At 40.5% G+C, this 24,507-nt stretch overlaps 3 protein-coding genes across 4 annotated transcripts; all 3 read right to left on the bottom strand.

Moving 5' to 3' along the window:
- Window positions 1–558: 558 nt before the first annotated feature.
- On the bottom strand, window positions 559–3,704 carry LOC102713551 (aminoacylase-1-like). 2 transcript variants are annotated; one of them, XM_040524841.1, is made up of 4 exons: window positions 2,777–3,704; window positions 1,302–1,439; window positions 1,080–1,200; window positions 559–882 (listed from the first exon to the last, which is right to left on the bottom strand). In XM_040524841.1, exons 1-4 carry the CDS (start codon window positions 3,656–3,658, stop codon window positions 869–871), a joined length of 1,155 nt encoding a protein of 384 aa, XP_040380775.1. In that variant the 5' UTR covers window positions 3,659–3,704; the 3' UTR covers window positions 559–868. The 2 variants fall into 2 exon arrangements, with proteins under 2 accessions (XP_040380775.1, XP_040380774.1); XM_040524840.1 differs by having other exon boundaries at window positions 961–1,200; window positions 2,777–3,699.
- Window positions 3,705–3,902: 198 nt separating this feature from the next.
- LOC102713278 (transmembrane emp24 domain-containing protein p24delta3-like) lies at window positions 3,903–6,921 on the bottom strand. The gene is made up of 4 exons (XM_006655838.3): window positions 6,598–6,921; window positions 5,184–5,393; window positions 4,996–5,072; window positions 3,903–4,276 (listed from the first exon to the last, which is right to left on the bottom strand). Exons 1-4 carry the CDS (start codon window positions 6,796–6,798, stop codon window positions 4,132–4,134), a joined length of 633 nt encoding a protein of 210 aa, XP_006655901.1. The 5' UTR covers window positions 6,799–6,921; the 3' UTR covers window positions 3,903–4,131.
- Window positions 6,922–11,307: 4,386 nt separating this feature from the next.
- Window positions 11,308–14,096, bottom strand: LOC102712998 (WAT1-related protein At1g21890-like). Its single transcript, XM_006655837.3, has 4 exons — window positions 13,778–14,096; window positions 12,715–12,777; window positions 11,930–12,598; window positions 11,308–11,834 (listed from the first exon to the last, which is right to left on the bottom strand). Exons 1-4 carry the CDS (start codon window positions 13,966–13,968, stop codon window positions 11,618–11,620), a joined length of 1,140 nt encoding a protein of 379 aa, XP_006655900.1. The 5' UTR covers window positions 13,969–14,096; the 3' UTR covers window positions 11,308–11,617.
- Between the last annotated feature and the right edge of the window lie 10,411 nt (window positions 14,097–24,507).

Below are 24,507 nucleotides of genomic sequence, written 5' to 3'. Positions count from 1 at the left end.
CCTTCGAAAATATACGGGTTTACTCATTGCCATTTGTTGATAATTCATTTTTGACGTGCATACTTTCTAACCTGCTAAAGAATGTTTTTTTAAAAAAAATCAATATGAAAGTTAATATTTCACATGTCTAAAGTAGATTTGTAACTTTGTATTATTTAATTTCATTGTTTATAACATAAAATAGCTATCACAAAAATTAGATAATATTTTATCCTCATCTGACAAATAAACACAACGTAACATGCATATTCTCTGCTTCGTAAAGACAATGCAATGTGAGAAGAAAAAAGAATGAAGAGAATGGAGAATTACGCCGATCTGGTTCTCGTTAGAAAATTACAGCTGTGTAAACCGAATTTCTATCTATTATAAAGAGTCAGAAAACAGATGAAACCCGGGGAATTACAAACTGATAGAGCCGTGGACTTTGGGTTCATTTGGAAGGATTTTATAAGACTTTCGCATGAACTAGTTCAATTTCTGCGAAAAATTGTCAAAAGCCCTCCTTCTAGGATGCAATTCTGTTGCAGCTCATAAATCCGTGTCTATCAGTGTATGTACAAATTAATCTGTTTACACAAACATTAAAAATATCATGTTGAGCGTATTTACATTATCCCCCAGTCACAACATATTTTTTACGGTTATTCCCCAGTCCCAACATGTTTATTATGGTACGGTTGGGCCTGAACCAGAAAACTATAGCTTGATGGATGTGGCTTCTTGTAGCTCCATTCTTGTGACATGACATGAGAATACATCAAGGGTACACTTTATGCAACAGAAATTTCACGATATGAATCAACCTTTGAAGGAGCTCAGTGCTCTAATGATATGTTCATACACTTCAATGCCCCTTAGGAATACTTTATCCTCCAGAAACTGCAAGTTTGAGACATCAGTTAGCTTGAGCATCACATTATGTTCAAGAATAAAGAATAGGGAGACAAAATCGGTTGCCTCATTATTGTCATGAAGTAGTATTGGAGTGTTCGTCATTGGAGAAAACCCAAGGGCTGGAATGCCCAACTGCCTGACGAAGCGTGAATCCGTGGTTGACGATAAAATCTCAGGTTTACCTAGCTTTCCACCTGCAGATATGATAGCCTGTTCAAATACAGACCACCAAGGGTTTGATGCATTGGTTGGTGTGACCATGGAACGTCCTGCCAAATCGTGCATTGGCCCTTTCTTCATCAGCTGTTCAAACTTCAAGAGGTCAGCCATTTCGGCAATACATGACACTCGTTGATAGAGTTAAGTTATTTTCTGTTAACAGCATAAAACTGCAGCAATTTCACCTTGTAGGTCAAGTTTTTATGAGCCGGTACCCATTCCTCTTTGATTCTTCTTATGATATCTTCAATGTCTTCAGTTGGAGGAAGGCGAAAATCAAAACCTACCTCTGCTTCTGAGGGTTGCATATTCATCACAAAACCCTGCATCAATTTGCCGTTAGATACTTGAAAGCCAAAATAAATAAATTGTAAGCTGATGCTGAATTCAGTACATGCCATCATCCGCACTAGAGCTTTGTTATTTTACCTTGATAGTAGGTAACATGTACCTGGAGCTAAAATTGATAGTAGGTGCCCATAGCAAGTTATTAGCAGTATAAAAAAATTAGTGCCACAGAATAATGTGCAGCCAATTGTAGCAAAAGGAACAGTTAGTGAAATGAAGGGAGGGCCGTGTGATGATAGTGCGAATGTGGGATTTAGCATGTAATCTTCGTATGTATAAATCTATAAGATAGTTCTAGATCAAATGCAATTTTGAGACATGAGGCAGAGCTAATTACAGGAGACAGGCACCAATCATATTCAGAAGAAAAAATTGTAACAAAATATAATACATTTCATATTGGGATGGCCCTTCAACTTTACTTCGATCATTGTAATCTATGAGCAATCGCAGATCCCGTTTGTACATTCTAACCAATTTCACCTCCTCTGCTATCTTCTTCTAGCATGACAAGTACGTATCTACAAATTGGTGGCATCATCTATATTGGATTCTTCTCGATACTACCCGAAGATTATGTTAAGTGAAGTTAGAAACATATCATAGCATAGTTAAAGGATTTATCAATCACAAAAAAGAGTTGTGAGAAGTATCAACATCTAACCCTTGCACTTCAATTGTCACATGCAAAACTGACAAACGAAAATGAGCAAAATTCAATCAAACTGCAGAACTTCAGGAAATATTTTTTCCATTGTTATAAAGAAAGTAATAATGGCAAGGAAATGAACAGAACTAGCATAACATAGGACCAGAATCAACAGAAGGAGATGACAGCCAAGGTACCAAATACAGCCAATTGTTACAGCTCAAGGACAAACTCTACATTTTTGCCAATATTTTTAATTGGTTAAATTTCATCTAAAGTATTCTCAGCAGAAATAAATGCATACGGATTGTTGACAAGGCCACATATTTGATGCTTCAATGATGGAGGTGTGTGTGCTTACCCTTTACAAAAAAAACAAAGGGGCGCTATTTAGCCAATATAAAGATAAACAGTGTATTCTGCAACACTGACTATTGACGTACTCCCAGCGCTATTGAACTAATCTATTACTACTATCAAGGCTATAAAGTAGTAGATCACAACTCCGAGCACACTATTGCAGTAAAAATTGAAGTAACTTTGGAATAGGTCATGTCGGTTCTCTTGGCTGTTTAGGTGATGTCCATAATATTGCCAGATCATCTCAAAACTATAATCCAGTTCCTAAGCTAATGAGAAACGAGTTAGCAGTATTGTTCTTACCGTGGGGCTCGGTGTGCCAGCCTTCATGTACACAGGGTTCACAGACACCACCTCTCCGGGACCTCTCAGCCCGGCCTTCATCATCCCGAACTGCACCTCCCTAAACCCAGCAATGTTCTCGATGCAATCCATCAAATTCTCCACGGCGGCGCCGTCGAACAACTTCGAGCCGTGGCCGGGCGCGCCGGTAGCCTTCACGATGAGCCTCCACACCAGCCTGTCCCCATTGAAAACCCTAAACTCATCCGTCAGCGACGCCTGCCCTTCGTCGAGCATGAACCCGACTTTGAGGGCGCGGAACTCCTCCGACTGGGCGAACTTCTCGAAGCCGTCGGTGCCGCCGATCTCCTCGTCGGGGACGAGCGAGATGTGGAGGGTGCGGGTGGGGGAGAATCCGGCGGCCTGGAGGCCGCGGATGGCCTCGAGGTACTGGATGGGGAGGCACTTGTCGTCCTGCGCGCCGCGGGCGTAGACGCGGCCGGTGGCGGGGTCGCGGTGCGCGGCGAAGGGCGGGTGGAGCCAGTGCTCGGGCTCCGCGGGGACGGAGTCGAGGTGGGAGTTGAGGAGGACGGAGGGGAGGGAGGGGTCGGTGCCCGGCCACGTGAGGAGGAGGAGCGGCTTCGACTTGCAGGGGGTGAAGTGGAGCGTGGCGGTGCGGAGGCCGAGCGACGCGGCGTAGGGGAGGAGCAACGCGGCGGCGCCCGCGTAGTCCGGTGACGGGTGGGTGGTGCGGATGCGGAGGTAGTCCTGGAAGCGCCCGATTTGGGCGGACTCGAGTTCGGTGAAGGCGCACGCCGGGCGCGAGAGGGCGATGACGACGACGGCGGCGAGGAGGCGGCAGCGGTGGCGCCGCCGGAGAGGAGGCATCGTGCGGTGGAGCATGGCTTGAGCTTGACTGATGTTTGCTTCAACCAATAGTATCAATGGAGCAGTCGAGCATCCGGTGAAGTCTGACGTGGCATCGGCCTGCCCGACAGAGGCCCAACCAGCCCAAAAGAGGCCCAAACTCGGTTTCGCCGAAGTAGGATAAGTTTCAGATTCAGTTGAATTTTGCCGTTTTTCAAATTTCAATCGCACCAGAAGCCTCCGGATAAATGAATAGGCATTGAAAGAATTTCAGCATATAGATCATCCACATGTCGGTCGAGTAATTCCAGAACCAATTCTGAACATGTTCTGCACATAGTAGTAGTACAGGTGTTGCTTGCTATCGAATTCATGTATGGAGAGTATCAACCAACTGTATTTGTCCATCACATGAACTGTTCAAAATAACAATGACAAAAATCTCACTTTTCCTAAGGTAAGTTTAACACTGGAGTCTGGAGTACACATGATCAAAGCAAGTTATCAGTTTAGATGAGCTTCTTCTTCTGGAAGAAGCCTTGGAGATGCCACAACTGCAAAACGGACACCACAATGCAGACTCCCAGTGACAAGATGCTAAACCAGGCGACCCTAGAATTTGTTTTCTCGCTCACTGTCCGCATCTCCGCTTCCCTGCAGAGACGGATCGAATAATGAATTAGTCCATATGAACTACTGATTCCAAAGAATTAGTAGTATTATGCTAGTATGCAGGGCAAATCACAGTTTCAAAAAAAAAATGTATCATGCTGGATCACCACATGCTACGGTTAAGTCCAGGACAAAATTCAGGGGACAGCAAATCATCATTTTTTATAGGGGAGAAAAGACAAGATCTGATGTGCTGCCTTTGCATGCTGATAAAGCTTAGCTTTGACTATTCAACTCCCAGGACTGAATTACCTAGGCAGCGTTTAGATTGCAAAAATTTTTGCAAGAGATGTCACATCACACGTTTGACCAGATGTCGGAAGCGGTTTTCGGACACAAATGCAAAAACAAATTACATATTCCACCAAGAAACTGCGAGACGAATTTTTTGAGTCTAATTAATCCGTCATTAACACAGTAGCACTTATGGTTAATCATGACCTAATTAGGTTTAAAAGATTTGTCTCACGATTTCTCCCATAACTGTGTAATTAGTTTTTTGTTCCATCCATATTTAATGCTCCATTTATGTGTCAAAGATTCGATGTGATGTTTTTGGAAAAAAAAATTAAGAACTAAACAAGGCCTTACTCTCTATCTTGTTGGGGTAGGAAACAGTAAAACTGTCTACATACTCAAATATCTGTTCTACTAGATTGGAGTACTTAAAAACAAGAAAGGATATAGAGTAGATATCTCACCTTGCTTTGAGATATAATAAATTATGATGAATGGCTTCCACCGCAGCTTCAAGTTTTCTGAGCTCTAATTCTACACCCTGGTCAAAAAGTTCAGATGAAAAAACAAAAAAAGAAGAAGGGACAAGATAACGCTTAACATGAATGCAGCAGGATAAGCTAGCTCATATATGATTAATCCCTAGCCACACCTCAATTTTCTCCTTCTTGGCAACAGTGTCCCAATCCTTTGCCGCAATCCCTATCTTCCAATCGAGATTTAGTGATGTTCCTGATGCTTTCTCTGGACTGTCTAGCCAGAAGCACGCAAGGTAATTTCCAGCTTCTGAAGTTGTAAACGCAAACTGACCCGTTGTGGCATTTTCATTGTGATGTACAGTATTACCATACGGTGAGGTAACCTAAACAAAGCACAAACAATTGAAGTTATAGTATTTTATTAATGAAGCCAAAAGGCCACTATACTCATAGATATACAACGTAAATAGCTTTCACTTAAATGGTTAAAAATATGTGCAAGACAAATATGTTTACAGCATTACACAATATTCTAAGCTGATTTGAAATGAATCATAATACTTGGGTAAAGAGAAAAAAAGAAAGCAACAACTAAAATGATTTATCAGTTAGTATAATTAAATTTCTAAACAGAATTAAGTAAAAACATTTTCCCGTGCATCATGATTCATGAAAATAACAGTGGGATTGAACTAACATGTTTCTGACTAGCATAGAAGCCTTGATTGCATACAGTTATTGGTAATAGCCTATACACAACATTAATTGTGAATAAAAACAATCAGACATTTGTTTGACCTATCCCCAGTTCATTATTTGTAGCCTCGATACCTACAAGCATGGTATTTTATAATTTTCAATGACAGGTACAAAAAAGAAAAGAGGTAAAAACTTGCGTGTAAAGTTACTTAGGAGACTGCAAATATGCAATCCTGCATAGGGAATCTCAAATTAAAGCAGCTATCCCCATCTGAAGCAATGAGCAAATGGAATCTGAACCAATTTGTATCATGTACACCAAATATATTTTACCTTGGTGGCCTCTACCCAAAGAGATGCATCAGATAGTTAAAATATAGAGTAAGAAAGAGTTAAAATATATTTGTTACTATTATGAACTCTGCCGAATTTGGCTGTGTACGTCCCGTTGGATGTAGAGGCTGGGTTTTTAATCCATTTTCTTTAAAAAAAAAAATGAACTCTGCCGAATACCAGGTATGCGTCTCACCGTAGATGAGAGATAAACCAACATTAGCATGTACCCTGTATTTTAACTGAAGACAACATAAGTTTCTTGGGTTATGCATGAATACTGCTCTTTCCTGTTCTAAAACCTCAAAAACTAACTTAATTCGTTCGAATTATCCCTATATGTAATTTCTTCACATACAAACAAGGCCAATCTACTAAGTACAGATAAATTCGCACAAAAAAAGTCAGAACAACATAGTTGCACACTGCCTCAATTCACCGATCCAGATCAAGCACCAACACCCGAGAAACAAATAGCCCCCGCCCTCCAAGCTGCTCCGAGAGGCGAAGGCCATGGGGGAGGGGAAGAAGGGAAGGGACGTGACCGGGGATTACCTTAACCGCGACGGTGGGCTGCGCGTTGGGGAGGGACTCGTACATGAGCGCGTAGTCGGCGAGCACCACCACGTTGGGCTGGATCTCCTCGGAGACGCACTTGGTCCCCGTCGGCGGCAGGTCGAGCCACACCGCCTCCGCGCCACCCAGCAGCAGCAGCGCCACCACCACCGCCAGCATCCACGCGGTCCCCATCGCCATCGCCGATCTGGATGCCCCCTCTCCCCTCCTCCGGTCGCGGGGAGTCGTGGGAAGCTTGGACTAAAACGAGCGCACGAGTAATGGCGTGCGGGGAGGGGGAGGCGGACGCGGAGGGGCGCTTCTGGAGTTTTGTGGCTTTCCCGAGGGGCGCACATGAAGAAATTCCGTCGGGTCTGACGAGTGCCCCCCCCCCCCCCCCCCCCCACACGCTCACGGGTTTTGGCTTTGGGTGTGGGCCCGAACGTGAAGGGAGCAGTTGGGCTTTCTTCGCTGTGAGAAGGATTTGGGCCGAGGGGTCTCACTGAAGAATTCATATTGGGCCTAAAGCCCATTTTGTGGCGTTTTCTGCCTGGAGGATTTCGGCCGAGGCGTCTCGTCTCTGAAGAATGGGCTCGTGTTGGTCGCCTAAAGCCCATTAATATAAGAGGGTACTCTATGTTTAAGATTATTCGTAATATACCCTGGGATGAAAACGGTCGGAAATAGTTAGTAAACATGCAAACTATTTTTACATCTATATTACTTCTCGGGAAAAAATTGGAAATGGTAAGCTGAAAATAAAAACAGTATCGAAAATATCGGTATATCAAAAATGAAATTGTTCGATCAGAAATATGTCGGAGGACTCCAAATTGGTAGTTCATTTCGGAAAATAAAGTACATGCATATCGAATTGATAATAAGTTCAAGTTCAAAGATATTTAAGCGATAGGTAGATCCATAAACCATGGTAAAACGAGATACACAAATAGAAAAGTACGTAACATATGGAAGTAAATAAGAGACACTCGACAATACCGGTTATTGCCCTTGTCATCTTGTGGGAGGAAGAATCATTGTTGAGAAGTTGGGTTTGGGGTTTGATTTGGGCCTTGCGGAAAACGTTATTTTTCCATATTCGTAAACAGTAGTTACCGAAATAATATCGTATACCGACAAAAGTCCGTAAATAGCAAAACCATTTTCATATTATTTTCACAAATCCATTTATGTTTCCTTTGGTCGGTAATTTGGAAACGATAAAAGGGTGATCGAGAATTCCAGTGACCGCTTTTCGCCGGGTGCATTGTAGCATTCTCATGCAATTTATGATGGGTTGCACATATCCATAGAGAAAAAACGTTTTTAACAAACCACTTGTTTTTTTCTTTTTTATGGAAACAATGGTTTTTACGTAACATGGGGTGTGGAAGAGGACGAATGACACCGGTTTTTTAATAATTGAGACGAGCTATTTTTCTTTTTTTTAAGAAACGATGATTTTTACCTGATGTGTGGTAGGGAAGAGGATGGTTGACTCTGCTTTTAACTTTGTTGAAAATCAATCTTGTTCAAATTCGACCAATTTTATAGAGAAACGAATCAATATATGTAACACCAAATTAGCATTAGTAAACTTAAAATTAAATATATTTTTATATCATATTTGTTTTACGTTTAAAATGTTAGTGTATTTTTCTATAAACTTGATAAATTTCAAAAAAGTTTAATTTTCCGTAGAGTCAAATCTATTTTATATATATATATATATATATATATATATATATATATATAAAGTAACAGGAAAAGGAGCCACCACGTTCACTCTCACGGGCTCGAAAATCCCACGTTAATTGAGAGAAAAATAGAAAATCCCACGTTAATTGAAAATAATATGAGAAAAAAATTAAAAAAGAGTCAATCGGAGACTACATCCATGTTAATAGGATCGGAATCAAGAAAAAGAAAAAAATGCAGTCCGAGACCGTGTAGATTGATTCTTTCCTTGGGAAACGTATTTTAGTGATTAACTTTTATGGGCTGGAAAATCCCTAAGGATAAATAGAAAAACAAAAATTTCAATCGGAGATGTCGACGTTAATATGATGGAAAACAAATTGCATCCACATTAATAGGATCGGAATAAAGAAAAACAGAAAAAAAACAGTCCAAGACCCGGTAGATTGATCGTTTGTTTGGGAAACGTATTTTAGAAATTAACTTTTATTGGCTGGAAAATCACTGAGGATAAATAATAAAAAAAATTTCAATCGAAGATGTCCACGTTAATACGATGGAAAACAACCAGAAAAGAATCAATTGGATTTAATGCCATGGATATAGTAAGTACTTTGTATTCATGTGAAACGCCTTAAACTAAAAATATTTAATCCTATATACCTAATTTATTTCGTCACCATTCAATTAACCAATGTTGGACATGTATCTTTTGAAAGACTGCACGTTTGTTATTTATTTAAGTAACTGCCACATAAAACATATCGACTAACTAATTAATTAATAGCTATAAAGATATAATAGATGAATTGATCTATTTTTAAAAGAAACTTTCACATGTTCTTTCAATAAATATACTATTTAGCAATGTATTAAGCATGCACACAATCTCAAGAGAAAATATCAATCGGAATAAGTGACGTCTCAATAACCTATTCAATTTTTACCAACTCAATTTCTTTAGTAATATATGGTAACCATTGTACTGTTGTAAGCCGATTGTATTATATTTCATTACAAAACTTTCGATTAGGCTGGAAAATTAATAGATGGCCTACACCCTACCTAATTTGAATCATTTGATGTACTACATTTATCCCAAAAAATCACTTATAATAAAATTACAAGAAGAGAAAATTGATCTAAATGCGCTTATTAAATGACATAGCCCCATTTTTCACTTATAATTATCCTTGAAAAAAAGCCTCCACGTTGTCTCTCATGGGTTAGAAATTCTAAGATTAATCGAAGAAAAATAAGAGAAAAAAGATCAACTAGACACATCAGGTTCTCTTATAGAATCCTGGTAGCCTCTACGTTATCTCTCACGGGCTAGAAATTCTAGGATTAATCGAAGAAAAAAAAGATCAATCGGACAAAAGAAAAAGATCAACCAGACACATCGGGTTCTCTTATAGAATCCTGATCAATAGTAATATTAAGAGAGAAAAGATCAATCGAGAAAAGATCACATCAATCGGATTTGTAATTGTCATCTCATTGTTTCTATAAGAGATAAAAATAAAATCACATACATATGTATGAATGAGGACCAAAGACATTTCACGTTCACTCTCACAGGCCAGAAAATACCACATTAATCAAAAAAACGATTGAAATTAAAATTTTGGAATTAAATAAAAAGAAAAATAATAAAAAAGAGTCCATGTATAAATACAGTTTAGAAAAATCCAATCCAAATTTTGGATTAAAACATTTATAATAATTTATATTGAGGTAAGCGTCCATCTATAAATACAATCAGGAAATCTCTAAAATTTTGGTTAAAAAGAATCCGATTAGAAATACAATTTCGGAATTAAGAATAAAGAAAAGTAAAAAAATTCAATGTGTAAATATAGTTTAAAAAAATCTAAATTTTGGATTAAAAATTTTAAAATAATTGGAATGATGTTATTGGGGATAGTGAGAGCAACTACTATTATATTGATTGATGATAGAGATGGAGAGAAGAAGATAAACAAATATACCGTAAAATTTTTAAATCTTTGTATTACTGTATTATTAAGAAGAGAATACTAAAAAATATTAATGATGTATGTTTTATGCACATACGAATCACTATATTAATTAGACTATCATACATATAATTTTGATCAGATTAGAATTTAAATTATATTATTACGTAACACATTTATCTACAATAAAAAATATGAAAGAATTTTATATCGATGCTAGTCGCGCAAACTGCACGGGCCACCACGCTGGTTGTCAATAGAAAGGCCTGAAAAGGAGGGAGCATCAAATTACAGCTTCGGTTGTTTAATTATTACTTTTTGGGGGGGGGGGGGGGTGGGGATTAATTATTGACTTCTTGTAGTAGCATGCATTATATATTTTTTTGGCCTGCCAATTAAGCGTGATTAATCACTCACCAAAGGTGAGCTACTTTTAGGCTATCATTACCCCATGTCTTTAGCAAAAGTAGATTGGTCACTTTAACTAGATTAGTTTAAGTGATTAACTACTAGCTAAGACAAGGATCCATGCCGAAATATGGTTCGATCAGCGTCATCCTTCACCAAGCTAAAGACATGAATTATGCAAACCGGAAAGAGAGGCAGAGGCAGCGAGGTTAACTAAAGCTAGCTTCCTCTCAGACAAGAAAAAAAAAAGCAGATCATGACACATATTCGATGCTGATTCAAAGTACACGCGTCTCTTCTCTTTGGATTGATGCGACTGGATTCTGTTTAAAGCATACCTAGGTAGCTTGTACGTGCTAATCAAGTGTACGTGTACATATATATTATCTCTGATTTTATTATTTGATGTTATTGATTTTTTATTTTTTTGGTTATTTTTTATTTAAAAAATTACATAATTAATAATTATTTTGTTCTGAATTGTTTTAGCATTAAGAATACTTTAAACATAACTTATAATTTTATATGTTGTATGAAAACTTTAAATAAGATAAATGATTAAACATAGATTCGAAAGCGTCTCCAGAGAAACGGAGAAAGTACCTAATGAGAAAATAAGATAGAACAAACATTAATTATCAAGAGTAGTTAGCTAGTTGGACACAATTAATAGTGAACAATATTGATTCCGCCTCCACGATCGTAGAGGATCACGCGACCGCAGCGCAACACACAACACCTCGTACCATCCTTAATTAACTCACACGACTAATAATAATTAATTAATAACCTAAACACCTTCATGATACCTCTCAGATTAACACAGGGGAAAAAAGGGGGGGAGCACCGTACGTCACGCACAATTAAAGGGGAGAGACTCACGCATGCATGCAGTTGCACCACACGTGCTACTGCTACAGAGATCGACTACCTAGCTAGTAGACATCCTTCATCGCCGGCATCTCGACGTCGGCGACGAGCACTCCGCCGGCGACGGCGAGCACGTGCTTGCCGTCGCCGCCGTCGCCGTTGGTCAAGGGCAGGCCCTTCTCCGGGACGGCCGCCTGCAGCTTGCCGTCGCCGGCGTGGTCGCCGCCCTTGCCCCAGATGAGCGCGTAGAGCCCCACCACTATGATCAATGCGCCAATCACACTGAAATCACCCCAAAAAAACTCTATTAAGATGAGATTAAGTAGAGTAATTGGTTTGATTAGTGCTGGTTAATTAAGGCGATCGATTAATTTTACCTTCCTAGAGTGATCTCTTCTTTGAGAATGGTGGAGCCCAAGACGGCGGTGATCATCATGCAGAGCGGCTGGAACGCCGTGACGAACACCGGGCCGCGCGCCCTGGTGACGAGCCCCTGCACGTAGTAGGCCACGCCGGAGCACACGATGCCGGAGTAGACGGCGGTGAAGAGTCGGGTGTCGAAGCCGATGACCCAGACGCTCATGTCGCGGCGCTCCGCCACGAGCGCGACGGCGCCGCTCATGGCCGAGCCGAGCACGCAGATGAGCGCCGTCAGGGACAGCTCCGCCGGGTAGCTCTGCAGCGTGTTGGACTGGAGGATGAAGAAGCCCGACCAGCAGACGCAGCTGCCGACGAGCATGACGGTGCCGTTCAGCCAGGAGGAGGCGGTGCCGGCGGCGGCGGCGGCGTCGTGGTGGCTGCCCCTCGACCACGGGAGCGGCACCACCGGGCCGTGGTACAGGATCATCAGCACGGCGCCGGCCACCGTGAAGACCGTGCCGACGATCTTGGCCTGGCTGTGCAGGCTCCGGAGCCTCACCCTCTCCATCCGGAGGAGGACGGCCAGGAGGAAGGTGACGGCGGGGAGGATGTTGACGAGCGCGGAGGCGAAGCCGGCGGACGTCAGCTTCGCGCCCATGTAGTACAAGTTCTGATCAAGCACAGGCCTGCCATGGATCAACACATGTAAATTGATCAATTAGTATACACGCCAATTAATCATATCTTATCACTTGATCAATGTGCAAATTGTAAGATCTTGTGTATTCTTTTGGACACATACTCAAGAATTGCAAGCCCCATGATCTTGATGAAGATTCTCACTGTCATCTTGGGCCTCACTCCCCTGAAGATTCACAAGAGCTCAAATTTCAGAACAATCAATCAAACCACATGATAGGGGAAATTAACATTCACTAACATAATCATGCAAGCTGATGACATTTTTTTTCTACTGTGCGTGTGCATCGTATGCATGTTGCTTGAACACTTTCGTACAAACATGTAAGTTTAAACTCAATTTTTATAGAAAAAAATAAAAGTAAACTGGAACTAGTATACACACATTCACAATTATTTTTGTTACCACATGTAGAAGTCAAATTTAAATTTGCATGTTTGTAAAGTGATATAACTTATATTAATCGATCTTATCAAATTTTTTATATTTTTTAATAACTATTTAAATAATATGAAGCAACGTATGGATATCTACCCGTGTGCTTAAAAAAACTGCATCCCTTTTCAAAGAACTGATGCCTGCCCGAGTGCGGTTACACTCACGGCCGTTAAAGCTAGGTTGCCGGGCTGTCTAAACACGCTCATCTCGCTGGCTTTAATTTTTTTTTCTAGCCTGAAAAGCTGGAGTGAATATACCTACTCTCTGGCTCAAACAAAGTCTGAGAAAATAGGCTATGCTTTCTCCCCTTAATTAATTGATCGATTAATTTTAGGTGCATGGATTCTGTTGCTCAGTTACTACATGGTTATGCAATGTGGAGGCTGCACCAGTGTATGTATGTATGTATGTAGTGCATATGCATGAAAGGGTGCAGGGATGCATCAAGGCATCGACATCATGTTACCATGTCTGCTTTAGTATGGAGTGGTACTATTAGTGGGCAGTGTAGTTTCTGATCGGTCGATCGATCAGCTAGCTGGTGATGCCAAAGCACTGAACACTAGTGTTAGCTAGTTCTCTCGATCTGTACACATCGAGCTATATATATGGGCATGCAAGCATATGTGCAGTTAATTATTCCATGCGTGTGCGTGTGGTAATAGTACGTACGTGATCGATGCAGTTGCAAGTGTTGTTAATCACTGTACTTAAGTTAATTAGTTACCTCTCGAAGAGGAGGGCGAAGGGGGCCATGAGGACGGTGGCGACGAGGTTGCGGTAGACGACGAGGACGAAGTGGTTCATGCCGCGCTTGAGGGAGGCGACGGAGACGATGTACATGCCGGCGAACCCGACCTGCAGCAGCACCATCGCCGCGTACGGCTTCGCGTCGCTCAGCGCTCGCCCCACTCCCATGGCGCCCGCCCGGCCGGCCTGGTCGACGACGACGACGAGGAGGACGGACGTACGGCCGGTGGTCGATCTCACGGTCGAGCTCGCTCCGGCGACGCTAGCTAGCTAGAGAACTCACTAGCTGCACTGCACATAGAGCGAGTGCGACGAGGATGAGGAGGAGCTCGGGGGGGAGCCGCGAATTTATAGTGCATGCGCGGGCCAGCTCAGCGTCATGCAGTGCGGGGATGCATGGAGTGGACACGGTGGCGTGGGGTGGGGCCCGCACGGCGAGGCGTTTGTCGTCATGTTGGACCATCCATGAATATCATCCGGGGCGGCGTAGGTTAGCTTTGCTGACGTGCAGCCAACTGAAGTGGCGGCCATCACCGTGACACGCACGTATCAAAAGCTCCGTTAGTTATGCGTTTCGTTTGGAGAAGACGATCCGAATCCCGGAGAGTGAATTTTGTGTGAATCTTCTTTGTTAGTCGCTAAACAAACCTTCATACACGCGTGAACAGTTTAGTTTTACATGAATACAGACACTTTACTCATAAAGTATTTTTTCCATTCTTGAGTAGCTAACATGTGGTCCTATTGTTTTCTATGTAACCAAATTTTATATAGAAAACAGTAGTACCTAAATTTTACATAAAAAAGTAGTATCTCATGATACCTTCTCAAGGATGGAAAAATGATCTTGCTCATACGGGAGATTGCTCGTGTGTTTTCATGTAAAAAGTCAAACGGTATATTTAAAAAAAATTATAAATAAAACTTTTATATACGTATTTTTGACGATCTAAAAGCCAAAGTTGAAAAATAAACTTCGGCAAAAAATCTTAAAATCAACTCTAAATTTGTTAAAAATTTAACTCTTACCTTATAAGTATAAGTGAAAAGATGAGATGATATCTCTAAACACCTAAACTGACGTATTTTAAGTTTATTGAAGTTATTATTGATACTTTGTTGTTGATAGATACGTCGTCTAACCTGAAAGAACAATTAGCCGTAAATATACGTAAGTATAAAATTTAAAGGATTTCATCCCTAGATAAGTTTATAAATTATGTTAAATTCATACTGAAAATTCATAACACGTGATACCCATCGATGGATATTGTTGTTATTTATATACATGGATGATCGGACGCTCCTGGTGCACCAATAACGTTGGAGTATCGGATTCCACAAGTTAAAATATTCGAGAAAAAAGGAAACGAACGTGCAGATCTACGCAATGGATCCACTTCCGGGCAAAGGAGACAAGTCCCTGTCTACATATTGCCTACTGCTTCCCCAACCTGCAACAATGGAGAGGAAGGTGTCCGGCCGGCCAGTGTCAAAATGAAAAAAATATCAATCGATGAATAGCCTGAAATGTTTGTGCCAACTTAGTTGGTAAGCAAAGATGCAGGAATGTCCTTTTGATTTTAGTTTCGGAGGGTCAAATTACTTGCAGATGACAAAAACCAACATTTTTTTAAGGAAATGACAAAAAACAGCGTTTGTTTTTTCTGCAAACTTTCTATCTTCGCAGCAACTTAAGATATGCACACAGTTGTGTATATATATGGATACCGACGGCAGCAGCAAATCCAGGATCCGAAAGCTGGGGTTCGGTTGTCTTTTTCTTTTTCCTTCACTCTTCTCTCTCTATTTCCTATGGGGATCCGGCGTGTAGAGAGGGCTGAGCCCCCAACCCCCCACCCCCCCCCCTCCCCGCCCTTGGATACCGGGATTTAAATTTCAATGGTATTTCATACTTGTTTTAATTTGCAGGATTTGCAACGAGTTGGAGTTAGTTTAATTTCTGCAAAGTTCAGGCGTTCAAACACAAGCAGTTTGTTTTTCTGTTAGTTGAACCAGGGTGCATGTCCATCTCACGATCGTTAATTAGTTTGAAATCTGACGGCTTTTAAAGTTTCTCCTCAAGCTGGATCATCAACTCTCTACTTCTCTAGCTAGTGTCAGCAGTGTGACTGAAAATGTAACAACTTGACGGCGACAGGCAACTAGCTAGCACAGCCATTTCAGATCATTGTTGTGTATTTGTTTGCATGCCAATATTAGCGGTATGTGATGGTTTCTTACTTAATTAGGAGCATAAAAATCTGCTCAATGGAAGCTGGACAGATTTTTTTGTCAAGCTAGCTGACATGGTGTATAGAGATTATTGCCGAAATTTCTGTCCAGAACACTCAAGATCCTAGCTCCTCTTATACACTTGCTGAAGCAGTTTTGGCATTGTCAGAAAGCTCATACAGTTTGGAAATTAAAAAAAAAGACGGGATATGAGAGAAAGGACTCTCATATCAATATAATTAAGGAGGGATGAGGTTTAAACCTGGGCCGGCTAGCCCACACCTTGTGGTGCTAACCGGAAGACCCCCAGGTCTTTCTCACAATTTTGAAATTATGTTTTCAGATATTTGGATTCGTAGTTTACTTGTTACAATGTAGTAGCATGTGACTCTTTTCCCATTCCCAATGAATTTTATTCGAAAATCAAGCTCGATCGCAAATCTATTTTCTGGTTTTGCGCCGTAACTCAAAAACAATGATCTTTATATTACTATTGCTGCTTTCGTTCTAAGAATAATTCAACCTAAAAAAATATACGACCCTGTACAATGAATCTGGACACGGATTAAGATTTTTGAGAACCGGACAAGTCACCTTAACAGAAAAGCGCAAGTCATGCTCCATGTTATCACTTATGGCCAGGTGTTCATATCTGCGACCATCAAGCATGCGCAAGAAAACAACAACACAGTAACCTTTCCTCTCATTTTTCCCATCTTATCCTGTGAAGAAACACAGTATCATTTCTCCTTCTCAATTCACCTATCCTCATTTCACAACAAATAAAACAACAGAGAGGAACAGACTGAAACTTTGTGTACACTTCCTTCTCAGAGATGGAAAATGACGAGGAGTTTTTTCGGCCCTTCTTTCTTTCTCCAAAGATAGAAAACAACCGTAGACCGGTTTCTGGCGGCATAATACAGCAATCAACAGAAAGTTTGATAATTGGTGGGCTCTTTTTCCATTGGCACTTTCTTACAATGTGACCCTCCTGATAAAATTCATGAGTAAGTCAATGTGAAGTATGAAATGTGTCACTTGTCACTTTGTAAAATGTAAATGGTGCTCCTCCTTTTTTTTCTTTTGTTGGTACCATGGCCCATATTTTTAACTAGTTAAATACTCGTGCTTTGCTACGGATTTTATGATGAGTTATTAAATTTTCTTATATGAAATAGTCACCTTAATTTGAATTTATATTTATATGTAGATATCAATTTATATTTAATTGGTTTTTAATATCAAAAAAATTGAGGACTAAATTGTAAAACTTTAGTGAGAGTACGTGGTGGTGGCAGACTACTCCTTTTTATAGGAGTATAGATTACTGTGACAATATATGGTTTTCAAAGTATTGTTTTCGGCACAATGGGTACATGTAATTAGATTTCTAGAGTGTTCTTTCAAAAGGAGAAAAAAAACATACTCCATCCACTGTGGGACATTTTTTGCCATCTTAGGTGAAAAAAAGGTTTACTATAATTTGTGTGTCACTGTGTATGGTCGTGGCCAATATCAATAAGTGAACAAAAATGAGGGAGATTCATAGAATTTGAAAATTCGTGTGCCACTGTGTCTGGTCATGATCATTAGCAAATAGTAAACAAAAAAAAGGGAGAAATTCACAGGATTTGAATTTATGATGCATATGTTCAGTGCGTCGGTTTGAAATGCAATAGAGAATGCATGGTATGAGCATATATGAAATGGATGGACATATCTGAGCTTTTTATTCCAGCGTATCATAAAAAGTGAACACAGTCACATACTCTCAAAGATACCTTTTTTTGTGATGGTGCAACAATGGGCACCCACAAATAATTCATTGATTCATTCCCTAATAGAGGAGTTCTCAATGGACCTTTGGATAAGAGATTTGTTCTGTTCTAACAAAAAGTATCTCGAAGTAGCAAATCGTTTCCTACCATTGAATCTAGCTAAGTAGAATGTGTACTGTTAGATCCATCGATCAGAAACGATTTGGTACAGCGAGGTACCGGTATCTCGAGGTATTTTTTGTTACTTTTTATTGGACTGAAGCAAATCTATTTGGATAAACATTTTTTTCATTTTAAGCACAAAATATTGCTAATAATATTCCGGCCTTCATAAAGAAGTTTTGTTCCATCACAGTCAAGATACAGACAACACACATGTCTGACGCACATAGCTGCCTTTGGAGAGATGCATCACAAATTCACAACTACCAGAGCTAAGTAAGCCATCTGCCTTAACTAAATCTCTTTTTTCTCTTCAATCTCACACGGAAGCACCCATGCTGCTTTAAGTATGCATCTATGTAAAGAGATGATCAGTTTCATTAGGCATTGGAGGTGTGGTTCTTTTCACAATGTGAGGAGGGAGCAAGCAAGGCATGCAACCGTGTGAATAATTTCACCTAACAAAAAAAAATAATTCCAACAAGTGATGGTGGCAGCAATCAACTAGGGGCCTTGGCAATTAAAGTTAGTGCATGCTGATGCGTCGCCGATGCCATGGTGCGCTCTTGTTAGGATTTGCATCCATGTTATGATAATATCCATCTCTGAATCCTCCCTCATCTTCCCTGCACTGCTGCACACAAAAGAGGCATCGTCAGAAATAAAAAAAATTCAGAAACTTCTGCATGGATCTATATCCAATCTGTTGACCTCCAGAGACCTCTGGTCTTGGAGCAAGCATTGTTGTGTTTACAGCAACTTGCAGAGATGTGTGTAAATTGGATGAGGAGTAAGCAACCACAAGACCATAGGAAAATATATGACAGGCTCATTCTAAGTTAAATAGTTAATCCTGTGAATAAGTTGTAGTCTCTTGCGGTTTCGATTCTCTGACAGATGTTCTGGGTGCATGTTAGGTGAAGCTGATAGGTGCTGACCAAGTAGAATCGTACCATGTTTTTGTCACCAAAGTTAAACTGTGTTTGCTCCTGTATTAGCATCACCACACTACGATAATTGATGGGAAGATGCTGATTGATTAATGGGAGTTTGCTTTGGATTGGGATTCTTGCAGGTTGCCGGCCCAACCTGCTGATCCTATAGGCTTATATACTAGCCAACCAGAAACCTGACTTGTGAACCTCACCAAACATTCTTATCCATCCTGATGAAATCTGAAGATGCATGCACACATTCTATCCTGGAAACTGCACAGGAGAATGAAGTTTAGATCAGATCGATGTTAGCAGTAGTCTTTTAGAGCCAAGATGCTTGCTGAATGCTATGCTGCTGACAAAAGCTTCTTTCGGTTGGCAAGGGGGGATGATGACGATATTCAGAAGTTCAAGTCTGAGAATTCATAAAGGTGTCTATCATATTTACCAGGTAAATCCATAGCTGAAATGATGAATATGAAGCAACGTATGTAAAATATCTCTGAATAATACGTCTGTAGCAAGGACATGGAACAAGAGAGTAATACATTGTCAAGTGTGCTGACAAAATACTTCTACTTTTTTTCCAAACTACATGACTAATTCGACTTATCAGCTAACGGAGAGTAATAATCATCTGCATGACTGCATGTCATTTCATTAAGGAGAAAATGAAGTATAAAAGGTCAAGATGGAAGTAATGACCAAAACAAAACTCACACACCGACACGCACAAAACCTATAGACAAACTCGCCACACACAACTCACAGATGATCAATTCTACTTATCAGCTAACAACATAAACTCTGTCTTGCCAGTTGCCAATGTGTGGCTAACCTTCGAAGTTCGAACTGCATACATATTTCCCGAAATAGTTAGTGAGAAAACCGATAACTGGATGCCTCTGAAGACTCTGAGCTACAAATATAAGGTCATGTTTAATTTCGAAAAACTTTTTCCAAAAACATCACATCGAATCTTTAAACACTTAAATGAAGCATTAAATATACATGAACATTAAAACTAATTACGCAGTTATGAAGGAAATCGTGAGACGAATCCTTTGAGCCTAATTACGACATGATTAGCCATAAGTGCTACAGTAACCAACATGTGCTAATGACGGATTAATTAGACTCAAAAAATTCGTCCCGTTTCCAGCTGGAATCTGAAATTTGTTTTTTCGTATCCGAAATCCACTTCCGACATCTCGTTAAACGTTCGACGTGACATTTTTACCAAAAGTTTTTGCCAACTAAACACCACCTCAGTGAATAATTAGATGCCGATTATATCATGACATTTGGTTTCCATCTTCTGCAAAGGCCTTGCCCTAGTCACACTTCAGACCTGACAGTTGGCCCTGACCATGAAAACCATTGGCCGGCCAGATCAGCCAACGAACCTAGCTAGAAGACCATCACCCTTCTCACCACAAAAGCCTGTGTGAGTACACAGAAGCAGAAGCAGAATGGTCAGTGTGTAGAAGTGACTGACAACTCACAAATGCCACAAACTCCAGACTCTGTAAGTGGTGTTAGTGCGATGAACAGTGATGACAAGCAATGCGTGTTGTTCACAATCGTCATGATTAACTGTTCAGAAATTGCACATTGGAGTATTTTATAGGGTGTAGGCCACTAACATCCTTTTGTCTTAATCACACCAAGAAAGCTTTGGTCATTTGTAGGCTTGTATTAACAAGTTGGTATACATATATATAATACGAGTACATTATTGGTGGGGCTTGGTTCTCTTCTGGCCACATATATGAAGGTATTGTACATATGTACTGGATATATATTCTTATTCTCTGTGCTTGGGCCCTGGTGCTTATGGCCACTATGGGTATAGGGGTTATTTAGATTAGGCTAAACTTTTTAGTCCCATGTCAAGTCGGATGTTTGAATATTAATTTAAAGTATTAAACATACACTAATAAAAAAACCAATTTCATAAATGAGTGGTAATCCGCGAGACGAATTTTTTGAGCCTAATTAATTCATAATTAGCAAATATTTACTGTAGCATCATATAGGCTAATCATGTATTAATTAGGCTCATTAGATTCGTCTCGCGAATTAGCCCAAGATTATAGATGGATTTCATTAATAGACTATTTTTACTATTTATAATAAGTTTCCAAACATCTGATGTGACTAGGGATTAAACTTTAGCCCCTAGAAACAAACACCCATGATATCATGCTTGGAGACGCCGAGACTCGTTGCTGACTTGCTGTGGGGATCCTACACATGACAACATGCGCTGCCAACTGTCAGGTGAGCTAGAGTAGCTTGGACCATGTTGTGTCACCTTTTTTTTTTTAGAAAAATGACAATATGACATTCACTTCGTGTGGCTTCGATGAAATATCACATAGGATAAAATGTCACTTCATATGTCGCTAGCTAGATACTTTGTCACTTCAAATAGTTTATACCATTCTATTTGTATTTTTTTTCTTCTCTTCATTGCACGTGAAATGACGTAAATGCCCCCAGACAAAACTAAACAGACCGTTGTGTCGCTGTGTGCATCCGGACTTGGCTTGTGCTCTACCTGCTTTTTTTTTTTTGAGAAAAATGACAATATGACACTAAGTTTCCGTGGCTTCGATGAAATGTCACACTTCATAGATAGAACAGGATAAAATGTCACTTCATATGTTGCTAGCTAGATACTTTGTCACTTCAAACAGTTTATACCATTCTATTTGCATTTTTTTTTCTTCTCTTCATTGCACGTGAAATGACGTAAATGCCCCTAAACAAAACTAAACAGATCGTTGTGTCGCTGTGTGCTCTGCCTGTGCGTGGTGATCTCTACCACCAGTGAGTGCATCAAAATATGAGCAGAAAAAATAAGCAGCAAACACAAAAATTAGATAGTTTAGGTGGAGGCGTTGGACGACGGCGTTGTCGGGCAGCGGCGGGGCCGACGATGGAGCCGTGGCTGCCGACGGTGGAGGCGCCTGGCCAGCAGAGCAGGTGGAGAGGGGAGGGAGCGGGTGGAGGCAGCAGCTGCGGCCGGCGATGGAGGTGGTAGCGCCGGGGCCCGGTGATGGAGGTGGAGAGGGGGAGGAGCGCGGGGAGGCGAGCAGGTGGGGCCGGCGGCAGCGCTGGGCAGCGGCGGGGCGGCGACCGGCATTCTCCAGTGGTAAGCCCAATCTGTTTTGCTGGAGGGAGAGAGAGCCCGATGGAGAGGAACGCGTGAGAGAGCCTGATCTGTTAGTTTGCCTCAGGGGCATTTACGTCATTTCGTGTGCGATGAAGAGAAGAAAACAATAAAATTATAAATAAAATGGTATAAATAATTTGGAGCGGCAAAATACCTTGCTAATGACATTTTATACGGTTTTATCTGGCATTTCATCGAAACAACGTGAAGTGAGCGACGTATTCTCCGTTTTCTCCACCTTTTTTGCCATGACGGCATCGGCACCGGCGCACAGGGGACACCGGCTCCGGCCGCCGCGACGGTCACCGTGACGAAGAGCCGGAGGGAGAGGGCAAGCCCGCCGACTAGTCGAGTGGGCTGAGGAGACGGTGTGCTAGCCTGATAGGCCCGCGTGTCGCCGGATGCGAGCGGCTGAGGCCATCGGGCACCTCCACCGGCGTTGGGCAGTTGGTCGGCCGGCGATGGCAGCTGAAGAAGAACCTGCGAGCAAACATAACAGTATTGGATAATCCAATGAAGGAACATTTATGTGAAAATCGTTGATGTTGATGTGAACATTGTTGTGTAAAATCATCTGTTAGCAACAGCCACCGTCACATCACACCGAAGCTCTGCTGATCGAGGTCGAATCAAAGAGCTCGAAATCCTGCAACTTTGCAGGTCCGACACAAAAACAGGATTAAAAAAAAACCGATGAAAACACAGATGCCATGATAAATCACCAGCATAAACAGCGGGGACGTTTGGCTCCCTTTGGGCAACTAGCGAGAACTCGTTTCTGAGAGAACAAGTATAACAGCAGTATGTAAGAGAAGTGTAATAGTAAGCTAGTCTCTTCTTGGAACGAAGAGTGCATTTTTTATTGTTTGTGTTTAACATTTAATTATTTGAAAAAGTTTTATGATTATTATTTTTATTGTTACCATATGATAAATCATGAACAATACTTTGTCTGTGACAATTTTCTAGAAAAATCTTAATTTATAATACGAATGGTCAAACGCTAGACACGGAAATTTATAAATACAATCAAATTAAATTAGGATAGAGATAGTACAAGCTAACTATAACCATATGTGGATAAGAGAATAAAATAAGACTTTTGTGCAAGAGGTAGCTCACGCTTAAAATATATGTACTAAATGTATAGTGAGGGAATGAGATAGAAAAAATAGTAGAGCCAAACTTATCACTAATTTATTACAAATATTAGCTTTAAGATTGATTTATTGCTAGAAATTCACTATATTATTAAACATGCTCTAAGTCATCTATAAGTAGGTACGTTAAAGTTGGACCCGGCCCGGTTGGCAAGGGCGCAAGGCCCTGAGTCCCTGACTATTCACGAGGCTCAAGAGCCTAAGACGAGCTGTTGAAGCCAAAAACCTAATAAAACCTGAAATTAATGAAAAGTCTGAGAGAAAAAAAAAAAGGCAGGACACGTGCCATTTTCTTGAGCGGCTTTGTTCATGGCGGTCCAGAGTTGGAACAAAACCTAACTATAAGCATATGCGTAGAAGTGAGAAAATATAAAATGAGAGGCATTGGCTTTTATATCAGAGCTAGATCACACATGCTCCAATATACATGGATTTAAATATATAAGTGAGAGAAAAAAATAGAAATAAATAGTAGATCTAACTTTATAGCTAATCTATTAAACATGTTAACTCTTAGGTGAGTTTATAGCTAGTAGTTGGTTTTATTATTCAACTTGCTCTAACTTTTTATGCTTAGGATTCAAAATTCTAGATTTGCAATTTTCGAAAAATTCAGCTCCCCGATAAGAAAATATCTCGGCTGAAATTTCAGTTTTTTTAAATATAGCAACAATTCTTTCAACTCTGGCCAAAACTTATACAAATTCAAAATCTCAGTTCTATATGTTGGTGCCCCCGATAGAATAGGTGAAACCAAAATTTCGAACCTTGGTTATGCTTTCTATCAAAGCTGGGTGAAAAACCTTTATTAAAAAAACCATCAGTATTACAGCGTAGCTAAAATCATAAAAAACTTAAGGCTCGGGTAAATGACACATTTATATAAAAATAATAATTTATGAGTAAAACCTTGATATACATGTTTTTAACCATCTAAACACAAATGCTTAAAAAATAAATTATGATAAACCCCTAAAAGCAACTTTAAATATAAAACTAAAATCTAAAATTTAATTTATAAATCTAAGTAGAAGCGAAAACAGGAGGCATCTAAGTTATCGTGACCAAGTGGCATCTCAATTCTCACACGCTCACACGGGAAAGGCAGCCACCGAAAGCGCCGCAACAATGAACTTGTTCTAAAGATTTCAAGCTCGAATCTCCCCCTCCACAAGAGTAGAACAAATGCTCGATCGATCAGCCACTGCACATATAAATCAAGTGCTTACATGGCTAGCTAATCGCCGTCAGAA

Source organism: Oryza brachyantha, chromosome 6 (assembly GCF_000231095.2).
Source record: "Oryza brachyantha chromosome 6, ObraRS2, whole genome shotgun sequence".
Lineage (NCBI taxonomy): Eukaryota > Viridiplantae > Streptophyta > Magnoliopsida > Poales > Poaceae > Oryza > Oryza brachyantha.
The sequence above is the reverse complement of the archived record's forward strand: the minus strand, read 5'-3'. Positions and strand labels throughout refer to the sequence as shown.

Excerpts from the sequence above, each read along its gene's own strand:
- LOC102713551 (XM_040524840.1), bottom strand. The coding sequence starts at position 3,658 with ATGCTCCACCGCACGATGCCTCCTCTCCGGCGGCGCCACCGCTGCCGC. Across the intron at positions 1,440-2,776 it reads CTGGCACACCGAGCCCCACG|GGTTTTGTGATGAATATGCA; the intron begins GTAAGAACAATA and ends AAATTGATGCAG. Across the intron at positions 883-960 it reads TACTTCATGACAATAATGAG|TTTCTGGAGGATAAAGTATT; the intron begins GCAACCGATTTT and ends TCAAACTTGCAG.
- LOC102713278 (XM_006655838.3), bottom strand. The coding sequence starts at position 6,798 with ATGGCGATGGGGACCGCGTGGATGCTGGCGGTGGTGGTGGCGCTGCTG. Across the intron at positions 5,073-5,183 it reads CCAAGAAGGAGAAAATTGAG|GGTGTAGAATTAGAGCTCAG; the intron begins GTGTGGCTAGGG and ends CTTTTTGACCAG. Across the intron at positions 4,277-4,995 it reads TTATTATATCTCAAAGCAAG|GGAAGCGGAGATGCGGACAG; the intron begins GTGAGATATCTA and ends CCGTCTCTGCAG.
- LOC102712998 (XM_006655837.3), bottom strand. The coding sequence starts at position 13,968 with ATGGGAGTGGGGCGAGCGCTGAGCGACGCGAAGCCGTACGCGGCGATG. Across the intron at positions 12,778-13,777 it reads TTCGCCCTCCTCTTCGAGAG|GGGAGTGAGGCCCAAGATGA; the intron begins GTAACTAATTAA and ends GTGAATCTTCAG. Across the intron at positions 11,835-11,929 it reads GAAGAGATCACTCTAGGAAG|TGTGATTGGCGCATTGATCA; the intron begins GTAAAATTAATC and ends GGGTGATTTCAG.